The sequence below is a fragment of the Hyperolius riggenbachi genome, chromosome 6, assembly GCF_040937935.1.
Source record: "Hyperolius riggenbachi isolate aHypRig1 chromosome 6, aHypRig1.pri, whole genome shotgun sequence".
Taxonomy (NCBI): Eukaryota; Metazoa; Chordata; class Amphibia; order Anura; family Hyperoliidae; genus Hyperolius; species Hyperolius riggenbachi.
The window spans coordinates 103,472,666-103,496,521 of NC_090651.1; the positions used below are offsets into that span (position 1 = coordinate 103,472,666).

Below are 23,856 nucleotides of genomic sequence, written 5' to 3' on the forward strand. Positions count from 1 at the left end.
GGCTGCACCAATCCAGCATTTCCTACCCCCGGCTTATATGGGGGTCAATCATTTTTCCCTGTTTTTTCAGGGAAAAGTTGGGGGGTCGGCTTATATGCGGGTCGGCTTATATGCAAGTATATACGGTATTTATTTTCAAAAGCACTTAGTGAATGGCAGTTGCCCTGTTCAACTGCCAAAAAACTGTGTAGGGAGCAGGGAAGCTGTCAGCCTCATTGTTTGAATCCTCTTTTGAGAATATCTTTATAAAGAATTAAAGCCTTGCTGAGAATCCCCTATGAAGAGATGGACTAGTCCAAAACCTGTCACTTATGTCAGATTTCTACTGCCGACTGTAAGTGACAGCAACATAGGAGAAAATTAATTTATGGCTCATTTTACTCTGGAAAAAATGTTCTTCTTATTTGTATATGTTTGCACATATTTTAAATGTTACAGTTTTTTGCTGTAGTGCCCCTTTAAAGGAGACCTGAAGTGAGAGGGATATGGAGGCTGACATTTAATTTCTTTTAAACAATTCAAACTGCCTGGTTATGGCGTGCTTGTTTCAGTTGTGTGATTCAGACACTACTGATGCAGGAACCATTAGCAAGGCTGCCAGGCAACTGGTATTGTTTAAAAGGAAATAAATAATGGCAGCTTACATATCCCCGTCACTTTAGGTGTCATTTAAAACGGATCTGAACTCAGAACTTCCTCTCTGCTCTAAAAGATAAGCAACAGAATAATAACAGTTCTTCGTTACAGCTTGCAGAATTCCTGCAATCAATCTGCAGTGTGTCTACTTCCTGGTTTCAGGGAAGCGGACATAGGGTTAACATCCTGTGTTTACATACTATTTGTGTCGGCCGAGGACTGTCTAATTTATGTGCTGAAACAGCTAAAAGATCAAATTACACTTGTGATTACTTAGAGATAAGTGGGGATTAGACAGGCTCTTCTCTTTAAAAACACACAGGGTGCATTTCTCTCTGTTTTCCTTGTGTCCTGTGCAAGAGTTTAAGTCCACTTCAAGCCCCAGTGATGTGTCATCATATAGAAGTCATAGGGCTTGATTCACTAAGACAAATAGCATCCCTTATCAGAGTTAACACGTCTTATTAAAGTCAACACGCCTTATCAGAGTTAACACACCTTATCAGAGTAGCATAGCGAGCGCTACAAACTTATGCCTGCTAATTGGCAATGACGAGAGCTCCACTCGTCCTGCACTGAGCCCCTGCGGGTCCAATCACTTTAAAGGACATTATACCCGCACTTTGATTGGCCCAATAGGCTACCTGTTAAGTTTCCTGTCAAGTGACAGGCAGCCTATTGGGCCAATCAAAGTGTGGGGATAATGTCCTTTAACCACTTAATGACATGCTGACTTATAAAAAAGTCCTGCTAGAGCCGCTTAATGGCTCCAGGACGTTTTTATAAGTCAGACAGTGTTGCTGCCGCTGGTTGCTGCCGCTGTTAATGTGCGCGGGTACACGTGCGTGCTCCTGCTGGTGCACGTGCATTCCCGTGCACATGCACTGAAAATAGTGAAAAAAAACACCACAAAAAATACACCTTTATTTCCAAATAATATATTGTCACCAAACTTTATACTAGGGACATAATTAAAAGCTTGTGATAACCAGGACAAATAGGCAAATAAAATGTGTGGGTTTTATGTACAATAGCAGTAAAACCATAGGGAATGAAATTGGAGAAATAGTGTATTTTTTCATTTTTTTCAAGTATTTCCCTTGAAAATGCATAGAAAATAAAGTAATTACTGAAAACAAATATCAACCCCAAAAAGCCCAATTGGTGGTGAAAAAAACAAGATATAGATCATTTCATTGTGAATAGTAGTGATTAAAGGATACCCAAACTGACATGCGACATGATGAGATAGACATGTGTATGTACAGTGCCTAGCACACAAATTACTATGCCGTGCTCCTTTTTTCTTTCTATGCCTGAAAGAGTTAAATATCAGGTATGTAAGTGGCTGACTCAGTCCTGACTCAGACAGGAAGTGACTACAGTGTGACCCTCACTGATAAGACATTCCAACTATAAAACACTTTCCTAGCAGAAAATGGCTTCTGAGAGCAGGAAAGAGATAAAAAGGGAAATTTCTTATTAGTGAGGGTCACACTGTAGTCACTTCCTGTCTGAGTCAGGACTGAGTCAGCCACTTACATACCTGGTTTTTAACTCTTTCAGACAGAGAAAGAAAAAAAGGAACACAGCCTAGCTATTTGTGTGCTAGGCACTGTACATACACATGTCTATCTCATTATGTCACATTTCAGTTCAGGTATCCTTTAAGCTATTGGCAAATGAAAGGAATGAGCACCGAAAGGTGAAAATGGCTCTTGTCCGTTAGGGTAAAAACCGCCTTGGGGTGAAGTGGTTAAAGTGATTGGACCCACAGGGGCTCAGGGCAGGACGAGTGGAGCTCTCGTCATTGCCAGTTAGCAGGCATAAGTTCGTAGCGCTAGCTGTGCTACTCTGATAAGGCATGCTAACTCTGTTAAGGCACGGTAACTTTGACAAGGTGTGTTAACTTTGATAAGGTGTGTTAACTCTGATAAGGCATGCTATTTGTCTTAGTAAATCAAGCCCATAATATTTAAAGTGGTAGTAAACTTTAAAGGATAGCCGCTCTGAAAAGGAAATGTTAAGCGTTACTTACTTGGGGCTTCTCCCACTCCTAGTAGTCTATGTGGTCCATCGCTGTAGTTCCACTGTCCGCTAATGCGCCGCTAGTCCCTCCAAAAGATCCCGATTACACTGTGGTTGTGGGGTTCTGCGTATGCTCTTGATCTCGCTCCCGAAGTCAGAAGCATTCTACGCTTGAGCATTTTAAGTCATTGTGAACTGCGCAAGCACATAATGCTTCAGGCCAGGGCAGCACGATAGAGAGAAGTGCCCAGATGCACCCACGCATGCGCAGATGTCTGCAACCACAACTGTGTTTGGTGATCTTTCAGAGCGGCCAGCGGCATACTGTAAGGGCAGATAGACTTCCATAGACTAGAAGAAGCCCTAGGTAAGTAAAGCTTAATGTCTCCTATTTAGCTCGCATATCCTTTAAAAATGCAATTATTTCTCAGTTGGTCATTCCTTAGTTAGAATGTACAGTAAATAGTAAAAATGAATCTACTCACAAGTTTACATTCTCAGCTTCTGATATGGAACTTGCACTGAGAGAATCTTAAAGGAGGGTCTACAAAATGTAAAGTGTAAACCATAGCATCCTGGCCACACCTTCAGCCAATGTTCATCAAATGAAACAGGGCCACAAGAGCAATATAAGTAATCCAGCAAAGCCAATTCTCATAAGAGTCTAACCATCCTCCAAGAATGTATTCTTCAGAAAATAACTACATTTTTTGTGGCAAGCATTGCTGATTTAGTACATCCCTGCTCAGGGCTATAAAGCCAGTGGCGTTGCAATAGGGGCTGCAGAGCTACCCACCACATTGCACTCATTGACCTGTTGTGTTAGCTTTTTATTGTGGTAATGATCACCTCTATATGTGCTTTGATTAGTGGTAATGTAACAAACTGCCAGCCACCCACCTCCTGCTTACACTTCTCTCACACTGCGCCTTGGGCAGGTTTTGGTGCTCCATATCAATTGTATGTAAAGAGTGCTTGAGGGGGCGCAATGCAAAACAAGCACTGGAGCCAATAGCTCTTTAGCTGCGGCTGGAACTTCCATAGGGGCAAACTGACCAATTGTCCAGAGCACCCCAGGCCAGCTGCCAGGCCTGCCTAAGTCTATAGTGGTACCTGAGGCCTCTGCAGAGTATTTGGCAGCAAAGTGACTCCCCTGTCCCAGCCGATGCACTCCTCCATCAGTCTGTATCCTCCCCGTCTCAATCCCTGCTGGTTGCCTCTTCTCAGTGATCCAGCGGCATGCTATGTGAGTTACAAGTGCCAGGTCACGAAGTAGAAGCACCAGTGGGGATGAAGACGATTAGCATGCAGACTGATGGAAAAGGGGCAGGTGAGTCACTCCGCTGCCAAATACTCTGCATGGGGCCTTGGACCCACTATACACCGGAGGGGGGTGATCTAGGGGGTTCCCAAGCCAGTTCTGAGGGATGAGGGCAGAAACGAAGAGGCCTCTAGCCACTTAGGGGGTGGAGCAGGTGGGGCCCATACACCCTCCCTAGTCAAAAGACATTGAGCATTGCTAATAAATTAAAAGTTACTATGAAATACATTACAAATATAAGAGACCAAACTAACATGTTAATCCACTACAGCCTTGTTGGTTCACTTAAGATACACATGGATTTTATAGATTCTCATGAATCACTGGGGGATTCATTAGTAACTCTTGTCCTCCATGTCCATGGCTAGCTTTCACTCCAAGAGCAAAGTATAGCCGGGGCATGAAATGATACCAGGCTGATGGCAGAAGTACGCATGTCAAAAGCCTGTGTGCACTAGTCCAAAAAGAATGACAAAAGAATGTCCAAATAAAATAGAATAATACAAACTGATGCATCGCATATTGTGCTGTCGTATATTGTACCTTTAAATGCTGTAGCTTTAATTTTCCTTCTTCGATATGAATGCGTCGTTGAGCAATTTCTTCTTGCAACTTCCTTTTATCCTAAAGAAAATAAAGGATGTGTTAAGATTAACTAGTTTTGAATAAAACTTAAACATTCTAAAATCTAATTTTTTCGGGGGGCGTGGCCGGCTGCACGCGCGGATGGTAGCTGCCTAGCTGAGCTCCTCCAGCGATCTACCCTAAGCGGCACAAAACAGCCTATAAATCAATAAAAATGTCACAGGATCCGGAGGATGAACTGCCGATGGACTTGAAGGCGAACAGGAAACGCAAGAAAAACAGCAGCAAGCCTCAGAAACTTACTGACTTCTTAAAAGAGCGTCAACTGAATTGCAAAAAAAATTATCCCTTTCCATGGGTCACAAATTCCTTAAAATACTTGGGAATTGCCCTTTCTAAAAAACCACCAGGATCTATATAAAACAAAATTTTACCTACAATCAAATAAGAACTCAAATGCATTTCAAAAAATTGTCGCTCTTGGGCCGGCAGACTTGCTGCCTTTAAAATGCAAACACTTCCAAAAATAACTTATGTACTAAGAACAGTCCATATCCCACTGAAACCATGCTTTTTCAAAGAAATTACTAAGATTATATCTAACTACATTTAAAACGATGAGCGTCACAGAACCAAACAATCAGTTCTCACTATTCCCAAAAGATTTGGAGGGACGGGAGTTCCATGAATAAAATCCATGTACTATGCATGTAACCAGGGGTGAGCCTGGGGTGCCTGGCACCTGGGTGCAAGATTTTCTCTGGCACCTATGGGAGAGGTTAAATTAACCACGCCCAACCACATAACCACACCAATGTCCTGCCTAATCACACCCACACCTTCCACCTTTTTACGCATGCATGTGATACCCCATTCCTACCCCTATTCCATGGGCTTGCTCCTGGCTGGCTTTGGCTGCCTGCGAGTCTGCTAGTCTCTGGACTGACTCAGGCTGAGAGGCTCTGCGAGTGCAACACAGTCACACACTGCGTATTTATGGCTGCATGCGGCCACCCTACTCTTGCTCGCTGTCGTCGGCTCCTCCCCCAGCCAAGCCCAAGCGTAAGGTGGGCTGCCTGTATCTTTCCCGTTGCGCCGCGCAGCCTACCTTTCACGTTATTTTTTACTGACAAATACCTAAAAATTTACTGACAAAAGATTTTTACTGACAAAATTTCCCCACTAGATGCACATAAGAGACAGCGTTTCACCAGTAAATGCACGTAATGACAGACAGCTTTTCACCAGTCAATGCACATAAGAGACAGCTTTTCACCAGTAAATGCACATAATACGAGACAGCTTTTCACCAGTAAATGCACATAACAAGAGACCGCTTTTCACCAGTAAATGCACTTAACAAGAGACCGCTTTTCACCAGTAAATGCACTTAACACGAGACCGCTTTTCACCAGTAAATGCACATAATGACAAACAGCCAGTGTCCCCAGTATATGTAGCCAGGGATATATGTGCCCAGTATATGGAGCCAGGGGGTATATGTGCCCAGTATATGGAGCCAGGGGGTATATGTGCCCAGTATATGGAGCCAGGGGGTATATGTGCCCAGTATATGGAGCCAGGGGGTATACGTGCCCAGTATATGGAGCCAGGGGGTATACGTGCCCAGTATATGGAGCCAGGGGGTATATGTGCCCAGTATATGGAGCCAGGGGGTATATGTGCCCAGTATATGGAGCCAGGGGGTATATGTGCCCAGTATATGGAGCCAGGGGGTATATGTGCCCAGTATATGGAGCCAGGGGGTATATGTGCCCAGTATATGGAGCCAGGCGGTATATGTGCCCAGTATATGGAGCCAGGGGGTATATGTGCCCAGTATATGGAGCCAGGGGGTATATGTGCCCAGTATATGGAGCCAGGGGGTATATGTGCCCAGTATATGGAGCCAGGGGGTATATGTGCCCAATATATGGAGCCAGGGGGTATATGTGCCCAGTATATGGAGCCAGGGGTATATGTGCCCAGTATATGGAGCCAGGGGGTATATGTGCCCAGTATATGGAGCCAGGGGGTATATGTGCCCAGTATATGGATCCAGGGGTATAGGGACCCCGTTTAGTGAGTGAGTGAAAGGGACCCCCCCCCCTCTAGCCACCACCGCCGCCGCTACCCCCTCACCTTGCTTTCTTCAATCTGAAGCATGCACCCAGGAGAGGATAGAGGACGTGCTATGACCCTCAGTATCTCTGCACAGGATACTCCAATGTATCTACAGCAATAGAGTCAGCACCATCCAGTATTCTTAAGCTCTTTTATTGGTTAAAATAGCATGATGTAAGCTGCCAGCGACAGCCCCGCTGTTTCGGTCCTAAGACTTTTTTCAAGCTGTTCAGTTCGTGCTGACTCTATTGCTGTAGACCCCCTCACCTTGCAGCAGCATCAGACCTTGATCAGCGGGCGACCCGACCAGTAAGAGGGTGCCGGACACACCCGCTCTATATGCGGAAGTGGTGTCACTTCCGCATATCAGTGCGCGTGCTAGGTCCTAGCGCCCGCACTACTGGTCGCCGCCTGATCGTGGTCTGACGCGGCGCCAGTGGCTAGAGGGAGGGAGAGAGCGGAGGCCACAGGGGGAGAGCGACGGCCGGGCGGTGCCTCTCAGAGACGGGCGCCTGGGTGCCTTGCATCCACAGCACCCGCCCAGGCTCGGCCCTGCATGTAACATCGAAATATCTAAAGCTTGGTGGCATCAAACCAATGACACTCCACTATGGGTTCAAATAGAAAAACACCTCATTAAAGGAGATCTAAAGAGCTTCTTCTTTGCAAGTCTTTTTAGCTCATCCCTTAAAATACCCCCTATACCCACTATACAGTCCACTATCCTCGCCTGGAGATACTTAAACAAAAAACGCAGCCAGGTATGTTATTACCGGATATACCTCTGACCACATTACCCTTGCTAATTGATAATATCAATATTCACAAATGGCTACATGCTGGTATATCTCACATTAATCTCTTACTGCAAAATACAACTCTCCTGCCTTTTTCAGATATCGTTAAAGTGTATAAGTCCCGAACGCGGAGCTCCACACCTTCCTCCAAATTAAGCACTGGTGGGCAGCCACAAAACACAATCTACCCTATCTCTCAGCCCCATTACTATGCTACTTCAACACCAAACCCCCCCTTCCAAAGGGTATAGCACTATGTTATGAAGAGCTTATTAAAAGCTCCGAACTTCAACTTCAAAAATATGCTGACTACTGGTCATCTGAAATGCATGAAACAATAACCATATCAAACCTTAAAAAGGCATCTTTCTTTATTTCTAGGTTCTCCAAATGTATAAATCATTGGGAAACATTTCATAAGATTGTGTTGAAATTGTATATTACACCAGTCCATATATACAAATTTGCATCCAATTATTTACCCTACTGTTGGAGGAATTGTGGAAATCTAGGCTCTTTATACCACATTTTCTGGCAGTGTCCTCACATTGGGGGCCTTTGGCAGGAAATCTCCAACTATATTTCTAAAAATATATGGGAAAAAACTTTCAAATTACTTCTCCCCTAGCACTACTACATATAGGCTTGGATAATATACCATTAAATTACAGACTAGAAATTTTTCAGGTTCTATGTGCCACAAGACATCAAATTGCCTCCTCCTGGAAAATGGTTGAACCACCTTCTGCATCACAAGTTCTCTCCCTGTACAGATTGAATGTTGCCAAGGAACGCAAATTAAGAGACATTTCATCCTAATGCTTCCAAAAACGTTAAACTATCTAGCAACCGTGAAAATGTAGATATTCTATTTGATTACTAGAATTACCAAACCTGCTATAAGATACCCCTGGGCCTATGATAAGGGTAATGGTTTCCCTTTCTTTTAGTTCTGCTAGTTGTAAGACTTGTTGACAATTTAATTATCAATACTTGTAGGTATTGCTGTATGTCTGTTAAACAACAAATTGCATGTTTCGTTATTCTTACTACTACTTGTTGCATGATAATGCAGAGACTATTGTTGGCTCAATGTATTATTGTATTAACAATTCTGCTAATAAAACATTTTAATATTGAAAAAAATAAAATATAATCTATTCTGCTTCATTTGCATGGATCTGAACTGGAAATCAAAATAAATGCTCATTTCTGGTGTATGAGTTTTGCCCTCGCATTTCTCAGAAACTTACAGATCAGGTGCGTAACTATGGGGGAGCAGTCCCTGCAACTGCAGGGGGGCCCAGAGGTGTCGGGAGGCTCCAACTACTAACTCTCCCTTTCTCTGATACTCCAGATGTGGTGTGTTTGTGGCTATACATGTTATGGGTGTGAAGATCCTGATGGCCACCCTTGTTTTATGACCCTTTTATGATGGACCCCCAAGTTGTGAGGGTCACCAAGGGGAGGCGATGGAGGGGTTGTGTACATTAAGGGGCCCCATCAAAGATTTGCTGGGGGACCCGATGATTTGTAGTTATGAACCAGTCATGGATCGTCCCGGGGCCAATTTAGCCAGATTCAACCAGAATTATTTTACATACAGTACTATATTATATATTATACACACTAGTGGACACTAGACTAGTTGAGGGGACCCAGCAGGTAACCTTAAAGACCAACGGCTGCTCCATAGGCATGGAAATTTGGTTGCGACCACTAATTCGTAAGAAATAGGGGACCTACTAGCTCTAAAATTGCACACCCGGACCCTCGCAGATGGCTTTCGGCCGCTGGACTTCAGGCACGGCACTCGCTTCGGCTGCAGCCTTCCCTCCTTTACTAAACCTATTAGATTGGTGGCATGGATTCAGGGCTAGTTCAAGCCCCAATGGGGCCCCAGGGCAAAGATAACCTGGGCCCCCTTTTGACCCCCTCCCAAGAAAATTTGTCCCTTAAGTGCTCCCCATGTTGCCAGACACCCTCCCCACCCAGGTCTCCCCTGAGGCCTCTGCATAATTTGTTTAAGTATTACAACTTGCGTGTTCCAGTGCTGCCTGTCTCTTCTTAGTGACCCAGTACATCACATTATTACACAATAACATGTGATAGGTCTAAAAGAGATGTAAGCAGCAGGGATGAAGAGAAGAAGCAAGAACGGGGCAGGGTGCCAGGAGAGGTGAGTTGCAATCCTTACACAAATCATGCTCCCAGGGAGAAGTCGAAGGAGACCTGGAAGGGGGTCCAGCAGCGCTCGGGGGCCCTGGGGGCAATTGCCCCCTTTGCCTGACAGGTAGTGCCGGCGCTGCATGGATAGTGTTTCCTGCTGGGTCCCCTACTTCTTACAAAATAGTGATCACAACAAATTGCCATGAGCAGAGATCAGCCCATGGTCTATGAGATTTCCCGCTGGGTCCCCTTCTCAACTAGACTAGCGCTATCAATTGAGTTCAGTTGCTGGTCTGTGGCCTCTGCTAGCATGGAAGACAATGGCAGGTAAGACCTAACTATACAGAAACCAGCTGCTGGACTGATTTCACACTCTACTTTTACAGAGAACACAGGAACATTTGTATGAACAGATATTTGCCCACAGCAGGTAGTTGTTATCTGTGTATATAATTTCACGAGCAAAGACAACATTTTGATAATTACTATAATTTTGTCAGACGAGCAATATAGAGTGTGTCCGCGCAGTCAGCAGAAATACAGGCGTATAAACAGAGACAGCTGCAATAGGTTCAATCCTGCAGGTGTGAAGAATACAGCAGACATGAATTACAGGGAACCTGAAGTGAGATGAATATGGAGGATGCCATTTTCATTCTCTAATAAACAATGCCATTTGCTTGACTTTTGTGCTGATGTTCTGCCTCTGATACTATAAGTCACTGGCCTAGATCACATGCTGTGATTTTGGTCTTACTACACTGGCTGCATGCTTGTTGCAGGTGTGTGGCTAAAACACTACTAAAGCCAAAAGCTCAGCATGACAGCCAGGCAACTGGCATTGTTTATAAGGGAATGAACATGGACACCTCTCCCTTCAGCTTCCCTTTAACATAAAATGGGCGATCGGTTTATGGTTTTCTTATGTTGTTGTTGTATTGGAGTACCAACTAGGCCCCCTGGACGCTCACCAAGCCCTGGGCATAACCGGATCCAGCTGAGTTAAAGCTACAGTGAGGCAGGTATGTGTATTTTCATACAGAAATTTAAAGAGAAACTCCAACCAAGAATTACATTTATCCCAATCAGTAGCTGATACCCCCTTTTACATGAGAAATGTATTGCTTTTCACAAACAGACCATCAGGGGGCGCTGTATGACTGATATTGTGGTGAAACCCCTTTCACAAGTAGCTCTGGGACCGCTGTACTTTTGACAGTTTGCCACAATGTAACAATGTTCACAGACAGGAAATAGCTGTTTACAGCTGTCTCCAACAGTCAAAACAGCTAGCAGCAGCTACATAGCCTGCCCACAGTAGAAATGTCACCATGTAATAAATGTCAGAATGTAAATCGAGGACACTAAAGATTTTACAATGAGCAAACACTGACTAAATCATTTATACATAATTATTGTAAAAATGAAGCACTTTTTTTATTACATTATTTTCACTGGAGTTCCTCTTTAAAAGAGAGGAGTCTTGGCTTGACTCTAGCCCTAATAGTGAATCTTCAAAAGAATATACAGAGAATGCAGAGAGGAAACCAGACATTTTCAGCACACATTTTCAAGTTTTTAGGTCACAGCAGGCATCAACTGCTATAAAAATTGGTAACTACCCACACTGTGTGTCCTCTATTAGTAAACACAGAGAGGGATCAGTAGCTGATGGCCAGAGACCTTGTGGAGGTCATTAGAACCAGTTCTCTGCCTGGCCACCTAACTGCTACATCTACGGCTACATAAGCAGACCACAATAGTTATAGTAAAATGATTTCAGATTATATGCTAAAGATTGCACAGAAAACTCATTGTGAACCAGAACTCTTAAGAGTGTGTAAGGGACTGAAATAGACCAAAATGCCTCCTTACTAAGATGATATGAAAAACAGAAGTTTGCCTTCTAAGTTTGCCTAAAACAGAAGGTAGTTGCGATAATTCAGGTTGGAGTGAGCTCCGAGGTGTCCCACAATACATCACTGCTGAATATGCAAATCATTTCTCGCTGTCCGTGATAGCTAAACACACCTCCAGAACCCCTGGGATGCAATGATGTGTCAGCTTGTTAATATTACAAAGCCAAACGAATCCAACATGCATACAGACTGTTTTGGACTGGTTGATCCTCATCAGTGCATGGCATGGATTAGTGTGGCTCTATGGGGTAGAACTTGAAGCACGCAGAGTTACAGATTGCCCATCATTAGCTCAGAGTGAACCAGAACTCCTAGGAGTGGTTGAATAATTAATGCAGAGATTGTATCAAAATAGTGATCACTGTATACATATTGCAGTGTTAGACAAGTAAATTTGTAATTTAATATTCATAAAAAAACAAAAATTTACATAATCTCTACTCGTATATAATGTAAGGATTTGCTTAACAGCAACTTGTCTGAGATTACCACGATAATGTTGTCTACAAGGCTGTAACAATACTTGGCAACATGCAAGGAATTTCCTTCCTGTAGGAATAAATCCTTTGTGGAACTCTAGTATTAAAATCTGCGAAAATAATTAAACTATGTTCAGTGACCAAACCCAGAATCTTTTAAGGTAAGGCAGCAAGCAGATTGAGGACAGCATGCAAAGTGCAGTGAGTCACAATAATCAGACTTCACCTTTCTTCATCACTATTGCTTCACTATTAGCTACCTACTCTACACCAGGGGTGTCAAACTCAAATACAAAGTGGGCCGAAATTGAACACTGGGACCTAGTCACGGGCCAACCTCAATGTCTACTGGCCACCTTCCTCCCTTATAAAGTTCCCTGGTGTCTAATGGCCCCCCTCAAACCCTTATTCAGTTCTCTGGTGTCTAGATGCCCCCACTCTCCCCTATACAGTTCCCTGGTGTCTAGAGGCCCCCACCCTCCTCTATACAGTTCCCTGGTGTCTAGTGTTTTACCCCTACCTCCGCCATATGGCTTTCCTGGTGTTCTAGGGCCTTACCTCCAATATAGCTTCTGTGGTGTTCTAGAGTGGGCCAAACATAATGCAAAGTGGGGAACCCACTTGAAATGTAATGGCTTTGAGGGCCAGATTTGGCCCGCAGGCCGGAGTTTGACATGTATGCTCTACACTCTACTCTACACTCTGTCTGCTCTGTACTTAGCCAAAATAGATAGCTTGGAATAGTGGAACCATGTCTGGGCAGGAGCCATTCTTCCATTAAGCAACGTGAAACACAAGCTTCAGTTTGGCCACAATTAGAGGGCGGCAAGAGGCGGCTCCCCTCCCCAAATGTTCCCCTCCTCATCTCTCCCTCCCTATATGTGCGGCGCTGCTTCACTCACCTGCTTTTAGCATTCCAGTGATGGGATCTCCATCGGCCCATCTAGCATCTTGCAGGCATGGCTACAGCGGTTCCTCATGTGACCTATTACGTGCTGCTGAGTCATATTAGGCGCTGCTGTACTCAGACAGGAAGCAAGATTTCACCTGTGGTTGGTGATCCCATTGCTAATCTGCTGAGAGTGGGTGGATGATGCGGTGCCAATACAGCATCCTGGGGATCAGATGCTGCAGGCCAGCAGGGAGGAGATGCTGTCTTGGAGGAAGCAGAGGGAGGCAAATATAGTGCCAGTGCCTGCAATGCACAGCCCGATGTATCTCTCCGGTTTGTGTGTGTGTGTGTGTGTGTGTGCGTGCGTGCGTGCGTGCGTGTGTGTTGCTGACCCTGTGTCTGGGATAATGGATCTTTAAGGAGGTGCTAATAAGTCTTTATTTTTTATCACTATTTTACTTGTAGAGAAACCACACATTGGTTCTTTGCTTTTAGAAAAATCACCAATTGGTTCTCACAGGAATAAGGGGCACCAAATATATTTTTTTTTATTTACTATGTAAAAAATGGTTTGAGGTTTCAAAAACCAAGAAGGAAGATTGCACACCTTAAGCACTGTGTTTTTCGGTGCTGGACCCAGTAGCAAAACAAGTCCAATTATGCCAAGGAAGGGTCCGCACTCAGCCCACTGCAGACTAGCTGAGAAGGTCTGAAGCTGTTTCAAAAACCAGATACCATCTATAAATACCTGTTGCAAGTAGCTCATTTAAAATAGTATTTCAGCTGATCTGCTGAAACTGTACTTTGAAATTTCAGGAAAAAAATATCTGTTCTCCTTACTAGCCGTGCACCATTTAGGATGTGAAAATCAGATCTTCTCCCTCAAAATAAGGCAGTTAGAAGGGTCATTTCTCTGTCTGCTTTGGCTAGTTATGCCATTCCCATTTTACAGTTGTTTGGTGCATAAACTCCAGTACCTCAGTTAGTAAATATAACGGTGACATCATAATCATACGGGTCACTTCAAGTTTTATTTACAGAAACTGGTCAGCCGGAAATGTCCCCATATTCACATTCCTTAAACTGATGCAAGCCAAATAAGGGGTTAAGTAGAGATGAAGAAGGCATCTGGCTGAACAGTGAGAATCTAAGATGTAACAACTGGTAATTCAAGTTTAAGCTGGTAACACAGCTGCTCCTGGAAGTGCCAAAGCCAACAGGCTAATTTTCCAGTGTCTCACCCACAAAGATGACTGATGCAATTGTCGATTTACAGTCATGGGTGTAGGTGGTGGAGAGGTGCGCATCTGACAATGCCATGGTTACCTCCATTTGTGTACGTGTGTGTGTGTACATATAGATGAGGCATGCATGCAGACTCTAATCTTACAATAACACTGCAATCAGAGCATCTGAACACAGGTGGAATTGTCAGCAGAAGCTTAGTCATTTTTATACATCATTATCAGCTCTGATTTTTTTACATTTTACACCTAATACATTTAAAAAGTCAGTAGATGATTCAGAGCGGCACATCGTACCTGTAAATCGGGTGCATAATCAAGGTGCTAAGCAATGTCACCAGGTAAACATGAACAGCTCACAATTGTTTCGTGGCCTCAGAGAGTCGCCTTCATCAGAACACTTGTCTGCAGAGGCTTACCTATGTGGGGCAAGGGGGAACATATGTCCCAGGGTGCAGTACTGTGAGGGCGCTCAGCACAAGTGCTGCACCCCTATGCACGCGAGAGGCGGCTCGCTGGCTGCCCAAAATGCCCCTTCTTCTCTCCTTCCATATGCAGAGAAGTGCAGAAGCATTAATAGCAGCAGACAAAGTGGGGCAAATCTGACTATCTAAAAGGGGACACATCTGGCTATCTGAATGGGGAAAGGCACACATTTGGCTATCTAAATGGGGGAAATGGGCACATATGACTATCTCTAGTGGAGAAGGGGTAGATCTGGCTATCTAATCAGCATTTGTACATTTGTCTCCACCCATGACCACAACCACATTCTGATCTGTGGCCACGCCCATTTTCTCCAGAGGTGGGCTCAACAACTATCTTTGTTCCTGGGAGCTGAAAACCCTAGATACGCCTTCTCTTTCTCTGCATTGATTTCTGAAAGGGACCCTCCGAAGCACCCTCCATTTGTTGACTGATGTACTGAAGAATAAAACCTTCTAACAAGTTAGAGTGTACTAGCTTTGGAAATTTAAATACTGTGTCTAAAGTTATTCCATTTAAGCCTGCAAAGGACTACATTACAAACAGTTTGAGAGCTGTGCATGGGGAAGGATACTGCAGTAAAACTGTCCTATTACCAGAGTAATGTGCCCAAAGTAAAATAGAGTAATCTTATCACTAGCACAGGAACACAATGGCAAACCATGGGAACACTACTGCATTAATTATGTGTTATCCATCATCATGCACTCCACTTTGGTGTTTTGGTGGGCACTTCACTTCCAAAGCCTGGCCACATCCCGTCTTTTCTATAACCTGCCTCCTCCCAGCTCCCAATACTGAGACTAGGAGGGTGTCAGTTGGGAAGAGGGGAGGTAGTAGGTAAGTCCATGAGGCACTCAGGCTTATGCACATAGCATATAGGTAGGATCCGGGAAAGTGAGAAACTCCAGAGAAATGCATCATCATACTTTTCTATATGTGTCAATAATGCTGTTATTGGCCTTCTTTACAGTGGTAAGCTCCCCACACACTTATTTTGTATTTTCAGCGGTTTTATCTTGGCCGAGAGCCAACTACAGCAAAAAAAAGTAAAGAGTCTGAAGTGGTGGGCATCACAGTCTCCATAATACATTTAAACCACTTTTGGGGGGACCTGAAACCTGCAGTACATGAAAGGCAGCCCAAGAATTTACAGGAACTGGAGGCTTTTTGCCAAGCTTTACTATGTGAGAAAATTAAAGGGAACGTGAAGTGAGAGCGATATGGAGGCTGCCATATTTATTTCAATTTAAACAATACTAGTTGCCTGCCTGCCCTGCTCATCCATTGCCTCTAATACTTTTGGCCATAGACCCTGAACAAGCATGTAGATCAGATGTTTATGATAATTGGGTACCGTATTGGGTAGCGGATGCACTAGGCCCTAGGCCTTCCCAGAAATCCAGCCTTGGAGGCCAGTGATCAGACCCTCTGGTCAGTCTGTACCCCCATGTAGGCCCTATGCAGTTAACTTGTGAGCCACGTGGATAATTGAGTAATGTTTTTGGCAAGCAATTGTGACAAATACAGGGCTACCTGTATCTTGTGGCATACACTGGGGAGCCAACTTTGACTGCTGGCAGAGATAAGGATACCTGTGACCTCTAACAGAGATCTGAGGGACCAACTTCAAGTACTTGGGTTAAGGTCATTAAATTTGATATACAATTACAAACCATATACAGCCTTGTGATTCGGGCTGGTAAGCCTTGTTTTTATTTTTCGTGGTGGGTAAGTACTTGATCTAAAAGTCACCACAAAAATTAACCAATGCCACAAATGCCAGTTCCAGTAGTAGAAAAAAAAAAACCTTCCTCTGCCCTTATAGTGGTCATTGTTATTCTGGCATGAGGCCTCTCAATGCAACCTGATCTGAGCTGGAGATTATAACCTAACACTGCTGCCGCCTCATAGGAATCCTCATCACACTCTCATGTAGATGTTTAGTCTCTGCAAGGTGAATAACACCATGCTGAAGTACATGGCTTCTGACTTAGAATGAGACAACTGCTAAATAATGAAGTCAGCATCATATATTTACAGAAACTGATCTCTCTAGAGCTTGTTTCAGCTCCCTTGATGCCTTTGTGTCTTTTTACTAAAGCAAAGTTGACAATGACTCTAGTATGAAGGAGACACCTGTCTCAGCTTGTGTCAATTTGTCTTTGACGTCTTCAGTCCACCACGGTTACCGGTGGTGATTTATTAAAGAAGAGCTGTTTAAAGCTCTGTTACGCCCAAGCTTGTGCAGAACAGTTCCAATCTTAAAGCGGGCCTGAACTCAGAACTTCCTCTCTGCTCTAAAAGATACGCAACAGTATAATAACCTTTAAAGAAAAACATTTCTTTGTTACAGCTGATGCAAATCCTGCAATAAATCTGCAGTGTCTACTTCCTGCTTTTATGGAAGCGGTTATATTGCTAACATCCTGTATTCACAAATCAGCTGCTCTGCCGTGGCAGAGGAGACTCCTAAGCTGACACAGCTGAGAGATCAAATTGCCGTGGTAATTAGTCACAGATAAGGGGGAATTAGACAGGCTAAACTCTCTAAATACATACAGGGTACACTTCTCTATGTTTTCCTTCTGTACTGGGCAAGAGTTCAGCTCCACTTTAAAGTAGATTGACATGGGTTATAAAGAGTGGCTTCTCATACTCCCCACCCCTCAAAGAAAAAGAGTAGTTGTATATTAAAACAAATGCTGAAGTACATTTTTTCTAGTAGAACTCACGGTCGCAGGTCTTCACACATGTGGCAATTTACGTTGTATTAACTTTGATTATTTAATTTATCAAATGTAATAATCTAACAGGTCTGACAGGTTTTGGACTAGTCCATTTCCTCATGGGGGATTCTCAGTATCTTCTTTATTCTTTACAAAAGCACTCCCTGGAAAGGAATCTATACAAAGAACCCGGCCATGATACCCCCTACTTGCTTGCACACTATTTTGCCAGTTAGACTGAGCAACTAAGAGTTAAAAAAAAACACAAAAAAACCCCCTAAGAATTTCTCATGAGGACATGAACTAGTTCAAAATCAATCAAATCTGTCAGATTTTTACAACCCAGCAATGTAAGAAAAAATGTACCATATTTTTCAGTCTATAAGACGCTCCTGACCATTAGACTCACCTAGGTTTAGAGGAGAAAAAACTGGGGAAAAAATATATACTAAACCTGGTGCATCCATGGTGAAAGGGTATCTTGTGGATTATGCCCTTTGTACCTCATGCCCCCTTGTACCTCTTGTGTCTCCCTGTGCCCCCCTTGTGTCCTCCTGTGTCTCCCATGTGGCCATCTCTGTCCTTCTTGTGTTCTCCTCTTTGCCCCTTTGTGTCCCTCTTGTGTCCTCCTCTATGCCCCTTTGTGTCTCCCTGTGACCTCTGTTTGTCCCCCTGTGTCCTCTATGCTCCTTTGTCCTCCACTATGCCCCTTTGTGTCCCCCTCGTGTCCTTCTCTATGCCCCTTTGTGTCTCCCTGTGGCCTCCGCTTGCCCCCCCCTGTGTCCTCCTCTGCATGGACACAGTACAGGGAGTCCCAGACATTGCGGTGGGTTGGAGGTTCGTATCGGCAGGCGTTCAGAAGTCAGGAACTCCCTGCATTGGGACTATAAGACACAGTGATTTTTTTCACCTACTTTTGGGGGGGGAGAAGTGAGTCTTATAGTCCAAAAATACATTGAATGAATTTATAGTGTATTTTACTCTGGAATAAACAACCATACTATGCATATGCAAAAATATGCGTTTTTAATTTTACAGTTTTTCAAGATAGTGGTCCATAAAGACTTTATATCGTTTTGTAAACAATATGAATGAGAGCCACTGTCAGGTCTTTATTACTGTTGGTTGTCCTTACGGGAGAATTTAATTCACAAGAGCATCACAAAAGTCAGGACAGGAAGGAAAATGTTCCCATCAGGAGCACAGTTAGCAATAACTTGTTCAAAGTTTTGGCTGGAGTGGTTGTTTAAAGGACAACTGTAACAAGAGGTCTATGGAGGCTGCCATATTTATTTTCTTTTAAACAATACCAGTTTCCAGGCTAGCCTGCTGATCCTCTGCCTCTAATACCTTTAACCATATACCCTGAACAAGCATGCAGCAGGTCGGGGGTTTCTGACATTATTGTCAGATCTGACAAGATTAGCTGCATGCTTGTTTCTGGTGTTAGTCAAACATTACTGAAGTCAAATAGATCAGTAGGGCTTCCAGGCAACTGGTATTGTTTAAAAGGCAATAAATATGGCAGCCTACATATCCCTCTCATCACATTTCCCTTTAAATTCCCCTTCACAGATGTGACTGGACTGTCTGAAGATATAATGTGGGTCTGTTTCTGGAGTTAGGGTTTCTTGCAGTCAGTGTCACTTTGCCAAGACAGAAATCTGTTATGCTGGCCTGCTGGGAATACCCCATGAGTTTTTTCATCTGATAAATGGCTTGATAGATAATTTTCAACATGTTTGATCTGATTTCGATTTTCTCATAGAAGAGAATAGAAATCAATCAAAAACAATTATGGGAAAATCGATCTGAAAAACGATCTGAGAATCGATTGTAAAGTAAATCTGCCAAAAAAACTCAATGCCCAGGGAACAGAAGACAGAAGTATATGGAGGCTGCCATGTTTATTTCTTTTTAAGCAATACCAGTTGCCTGGCAGCCCCGCTGATCCTCTGTCTCTAATACTATTAGCCATAGCCCCTGAACAAGCATGCAGCAGATCAGGTGTTTCAGACTTTAAAGTCAGATCTGTCAAGACCAGCTGCATGCTTGTTTCTGGTGTTATTCAGATACTACAGCAGAGAAATAGACCAGCAGGGCTGCCAGGCAACTGGTATTGATTAAAAAGAAATAAATATGGCAGCCTCTGTATACCTCTTACTTCAGTTACCCTTTAAAGGACAACTGTAGTGAAAGGGATATGGGGGCTGCCATATTTTTTTCCTTTTAAGCAATACTAGTTGCCTGGCTGTCCTGCTGATCCTCTGCCTCTAATACTTTTAGCCATAGCCCCTGAACATGCATGCAGTAGATCAGGTGTTTCTGAAATTATTGTCAGATCTGACAATATTAGCTGCATGCTTGTTTCTGAGCCAAATAGATCTGCAGGTCTGCCAGGGAACTAGTATTGTTTAATGGGAAATAAATATAACAGCCTCCATATCCCTCTCACTACAGTTGTCCTTTAAGAAGGTAAGTCGGGGAAAAGTCATGTGAGTTACAGAATACATTATTTTAAACTGGGTGTGGATTCTTCTATTGTATTTGTTAAATGAGTAAATGTTTCACGAATTCAACTGTGAAGAGATACAATGGAATGGAGCATAGCTTGCAGACAGTCTGGCTGTAACCAATGACGTAGTATAATGCCAGGATAGGAGAATATAATGTACTCTAACCATGTACAGTGTACACAGGCCCTAAAAACTAAGGTATACTATGGTATACAGTCCTTTATAGAGGAACTGTAGTGAAAATAGCATCATGAATAAAATTGATTATTGTTTACAATATTCATTTATAGATTTTTTAGTCAACGTTTGATCTTTCCTCTCCCTGATTTACATTCTGACATTTATCACAGGTGGTAATATCTTTAGCTCTGCCAGGTGATCTGTACAGAATGTTTGTTACTGAGAGTTCTATGCACAGAGGGAGATACTACTTGCTTGGCAGTTGGAAAAAGCTGTTATTTCCCACAATGCAACGAGGTTCACAGACAGCAAATTGTCAGGACCTTGGTCATGACATCACACTGTGGGCGGGGTTTCACCACAATATCAGCCATGCAGACATGCAAGGTAAAATGTTCCATTACAAGAATACAGACTGAAAATGATAGTGATCCTGTACATATAGCATTATAGTTGCAGTTTTGATCAGGAAGGTACTTGGGAGTTAATTTGGCATATTTCTAAGTACCCTTATCCTGGATAACATTAATAACTTTAGTAGTACCAAAACAAAATGAAACCTCCCTAAATCTTCAGGCTGCTGTGTTTTTTAAGCAAATATGTTTTATTGGTGTGCTTATTTTCTATACAGTGTTGTCATTAGCTGTTCCTCAAAGAAGCTCAGAATCTAATCCCTACCAAAGTCATACTGTTTGTCCATCTTAGTGCATTGGGACTCGTTCCCCCGGCTGACAGTTGGGAAAGAGTGTTGTCCAATGCACTTCCTGCTAGTGACGGTTCTGCTGTTATGGAGGGATGACAGAGCAGCACGCAAAGGAGGTGGTCGGGTAAGGAGAAGTACAATGGGCTTGGCCTGCGATCGGGTGAGATGATCTGGATCTCTGCAACGCATTGAGGCCACTGTAGAGATGGTAAATTGTTGGAGGCTGGTCAGGAACCATCTCTGCTTAGACTCTTGCGTGCACGAAGGTCAATTTTGCAAGAAAACCATTTAACTTATTGTCTGTATATTTTGGGATGTGAGAGGAAACCCACGGGGAGAACATGGGGAGAACATACAACTTCGTGCAGATGGCGTCCTGGCCCAGATTCCCTAGAGACCCAACACTACAAGGCGAGAGTGCTATCCGCTACACCACTGTGCTACTGTGCTGTGGGTGGACGGGAGCTTGGGTAGAGCGGTACTGTAGTTGCAGAGCGGAATGTTATACATTACCGGCCACAGCAAAACACAAGTCCTCTCCACTTTCTATTCAGGTTACAAGTGCTGTTACGCCACCCAATCAAAATGCAGCTTTCGTCCCTGTCACATGACATAGGACAGAAGCCACATGGTGATTGGCTGGCTGCACGGTCCTTGCAAACTGAATAGGATGTGGAAAGGAATTGTATCAAGCTGGGAGCAGGAAATGCATAGCGCTCCACTGTGCTGAAGCTCTGCATTAGATAGACACAGGACCGTCCCCAGCTCCCGGGCCCCCCAGGTCCCAGGCCAGTGCTTCAGAATGATTTTCCTAGAAATACATTAGAATAAGTAAACAAACGCTCAATGGACAGACATTTGAAGGTTACTGAGAAAGACCCAAATGTAGTTCTACAAACAAGTAATATTTAACCTAATAGTCCTGAAAAACACCATGAATTGCTCTGAAGGTTAAATACTTCTAGGATTGTTTCTTTAATAAGAGGAACAAAACAAGCCCCAGGCTTCTAGTCTAATTTCACCATACTAGCATTACAACAAACAACTATTTATAACATATGTTCAGTGGCGTAGCTAAGGAGCTGTGGGCCCCGATGCAAGTTTTACATGGGGCCCCCTCAAGCACTCTATACATAACAATGGATACGGCGCACCAAAACCTGCCAATGGCAACCACAGTGTCTGAGGTGCAAGAAAAGGATGGGGAACAGTGTGTTATTTATTACCACTATTCAATGTATCTATAGAAATGATTATTATGAGCACAGGACCAAAAGATAGCTAATACTGCAGTTGAGGGAGGGCCCTTCGGGGCCCCTCTGGCCCAAGGGCCCCGATGCGGTCGCTACCGCTGCAACCCCTATTGCTACGCCCCTGCATATGTTTCTTTAATCTCACAATGTGATATAAATATGTTACCATGTTTAAAATGATGGTGGTTAACTGCACATGCAGAAGCCAATGTATTCTGTGCACGGCGTGACTATCATTTGTTGGTGGTTTACAATGTCGCAGTACACATCTTGTACTTTGTTTAAACCACCAGCAGACCATACGAGTCGTATAGTCTGCTGGTGGTTTAAACAAAGTACAAGATGTGTTCACATTAACACTTGATCCCTCAGCGCCAGTTCGGAGCCAGTGCCGTACAGACATGTCACTTGTCACACTGCTGTGGAGGAGAGGCGTGACAGCACAGTGCATGACGGAGCGGCTTTGAGTGGTAGGCCTGCACTCGGTTGAGATAATCTGGCAATCTGGATCTCTCGGCGACCCATCAGGGAAGCTATGCACCCTCTAGATTCTTGACAGAGAACCCTCTAGCATGTGTATGAGGCTTGACACTTACATACAGTTCTTAAACTGACTGCACATTAACCCATAGAAACAAACTCATTTAACATTGATCCTGCATTCACACTAACCCTGCTCTACTTCCCGAAAATATAAACGTTAATGAGAACCTGAGGTGAACCTCAAATAAGAAAAGACATACCTACTGAGGAAGAAGGAAACCTCTGGACACTGTAGAGGCTTCCTGTGTCCTTGTCATCAAGCTCCTACTCCTACTGCACAGACACCAGCTCAGGCGCACCTCTGCAGTACCATGGAGCTACTTGTGCACGAGCAGCTGTACTCATGCAGGAGCAGTACTGGAGCATGTTAGTGATGCAGTAAGGCCAGTATTGTGGCTACCTATACATACACTGTGATAATAGGCCTGGTTCACATTAGCGTTTTTTTTACGGAACCGGACATACGGATCAGGCCAGCTGGATCTGGTGAAAAAGGTCAGTTTTACAGCCAGTGTGCTGTAAAACATCCGTTTTCATTGGTTCCTATATGCTGCAAAACCTTCTGTTTCCGTTCCGCTGAGCGAAACGGTCCGGAAAATTGGGTCCTGCGGCATTTTTTTGTCTGCTCAGCGGAATGGACCACGGAACCGTATGGCCGGTTCTGTTGGCAAACGCTTATGTGAACCGGGCCTTAGGCATATCACCTCAGTGTATCTATAGGTGGCCACCATACTGCTGATAAACTTCTGTAGTGGCTGCATTAGATACTACTTAGTGATTCTCATGCAGTGCTCAGTATATTGCTGATGAGCCACAGGCATGTGTCAGGTAACCACCTTGCATCCCACGGTGACATGTGACATCTTACTATCAACGCTTCCTCTGAAGGAAAATTCCACTGGATGCTGTTTATGTTCTGGAAGACATTCTGTTCTCTCTGCAGGAAGCTTGTTCAGAGGAAGAACAGAGGAATTAGCTTGTAGTGGTATGAGTTGTCCTCTACAAAATGAAAAAGTGTCCTTTTGAAACTATGGGGTGATTTACAAAACTTTAAAAAATTATCTTTCCTTAGCTATCTTTCAAATATCTCTAAAATAACTTTTCAGCATCTCCCAAGCCGAAGAAATCACTCTAGCTTAACTTCAGTAACACTTGAAAGGGTAGCTGAATTGGGGAAACTTATTTCAGCTTTGATACTTCTAAAGCTAAATACTAACCTGACAATGGATCAGGGAACCTCACAACAACGCCT

At 43.6% G+C, this 23,856-nt stretch overlaps 1 protein-coding gene across 1 annotated transcript in view; it reads right to left on the bottom strand.

Moving 5' to 3' along the window:
• PALMD (palmdelphin) overlaps nt 1-23,856 on the bottom strand; it is a 127,345-nt gene that overhangs the window by 67,885 nt on the left and 35,604 nt on the right. Inside the window, exon 2 of the mRNA XM_068242584.1 lies at nt 4,529-4,609. Within this exon, the coding sequence (XP_068098685.1) occupies nt 4,529-4,609 (81 nt within the window). The remainder of the gene's footprint in view (nt 1-4,528; nt 4,610-23,856) is intronic.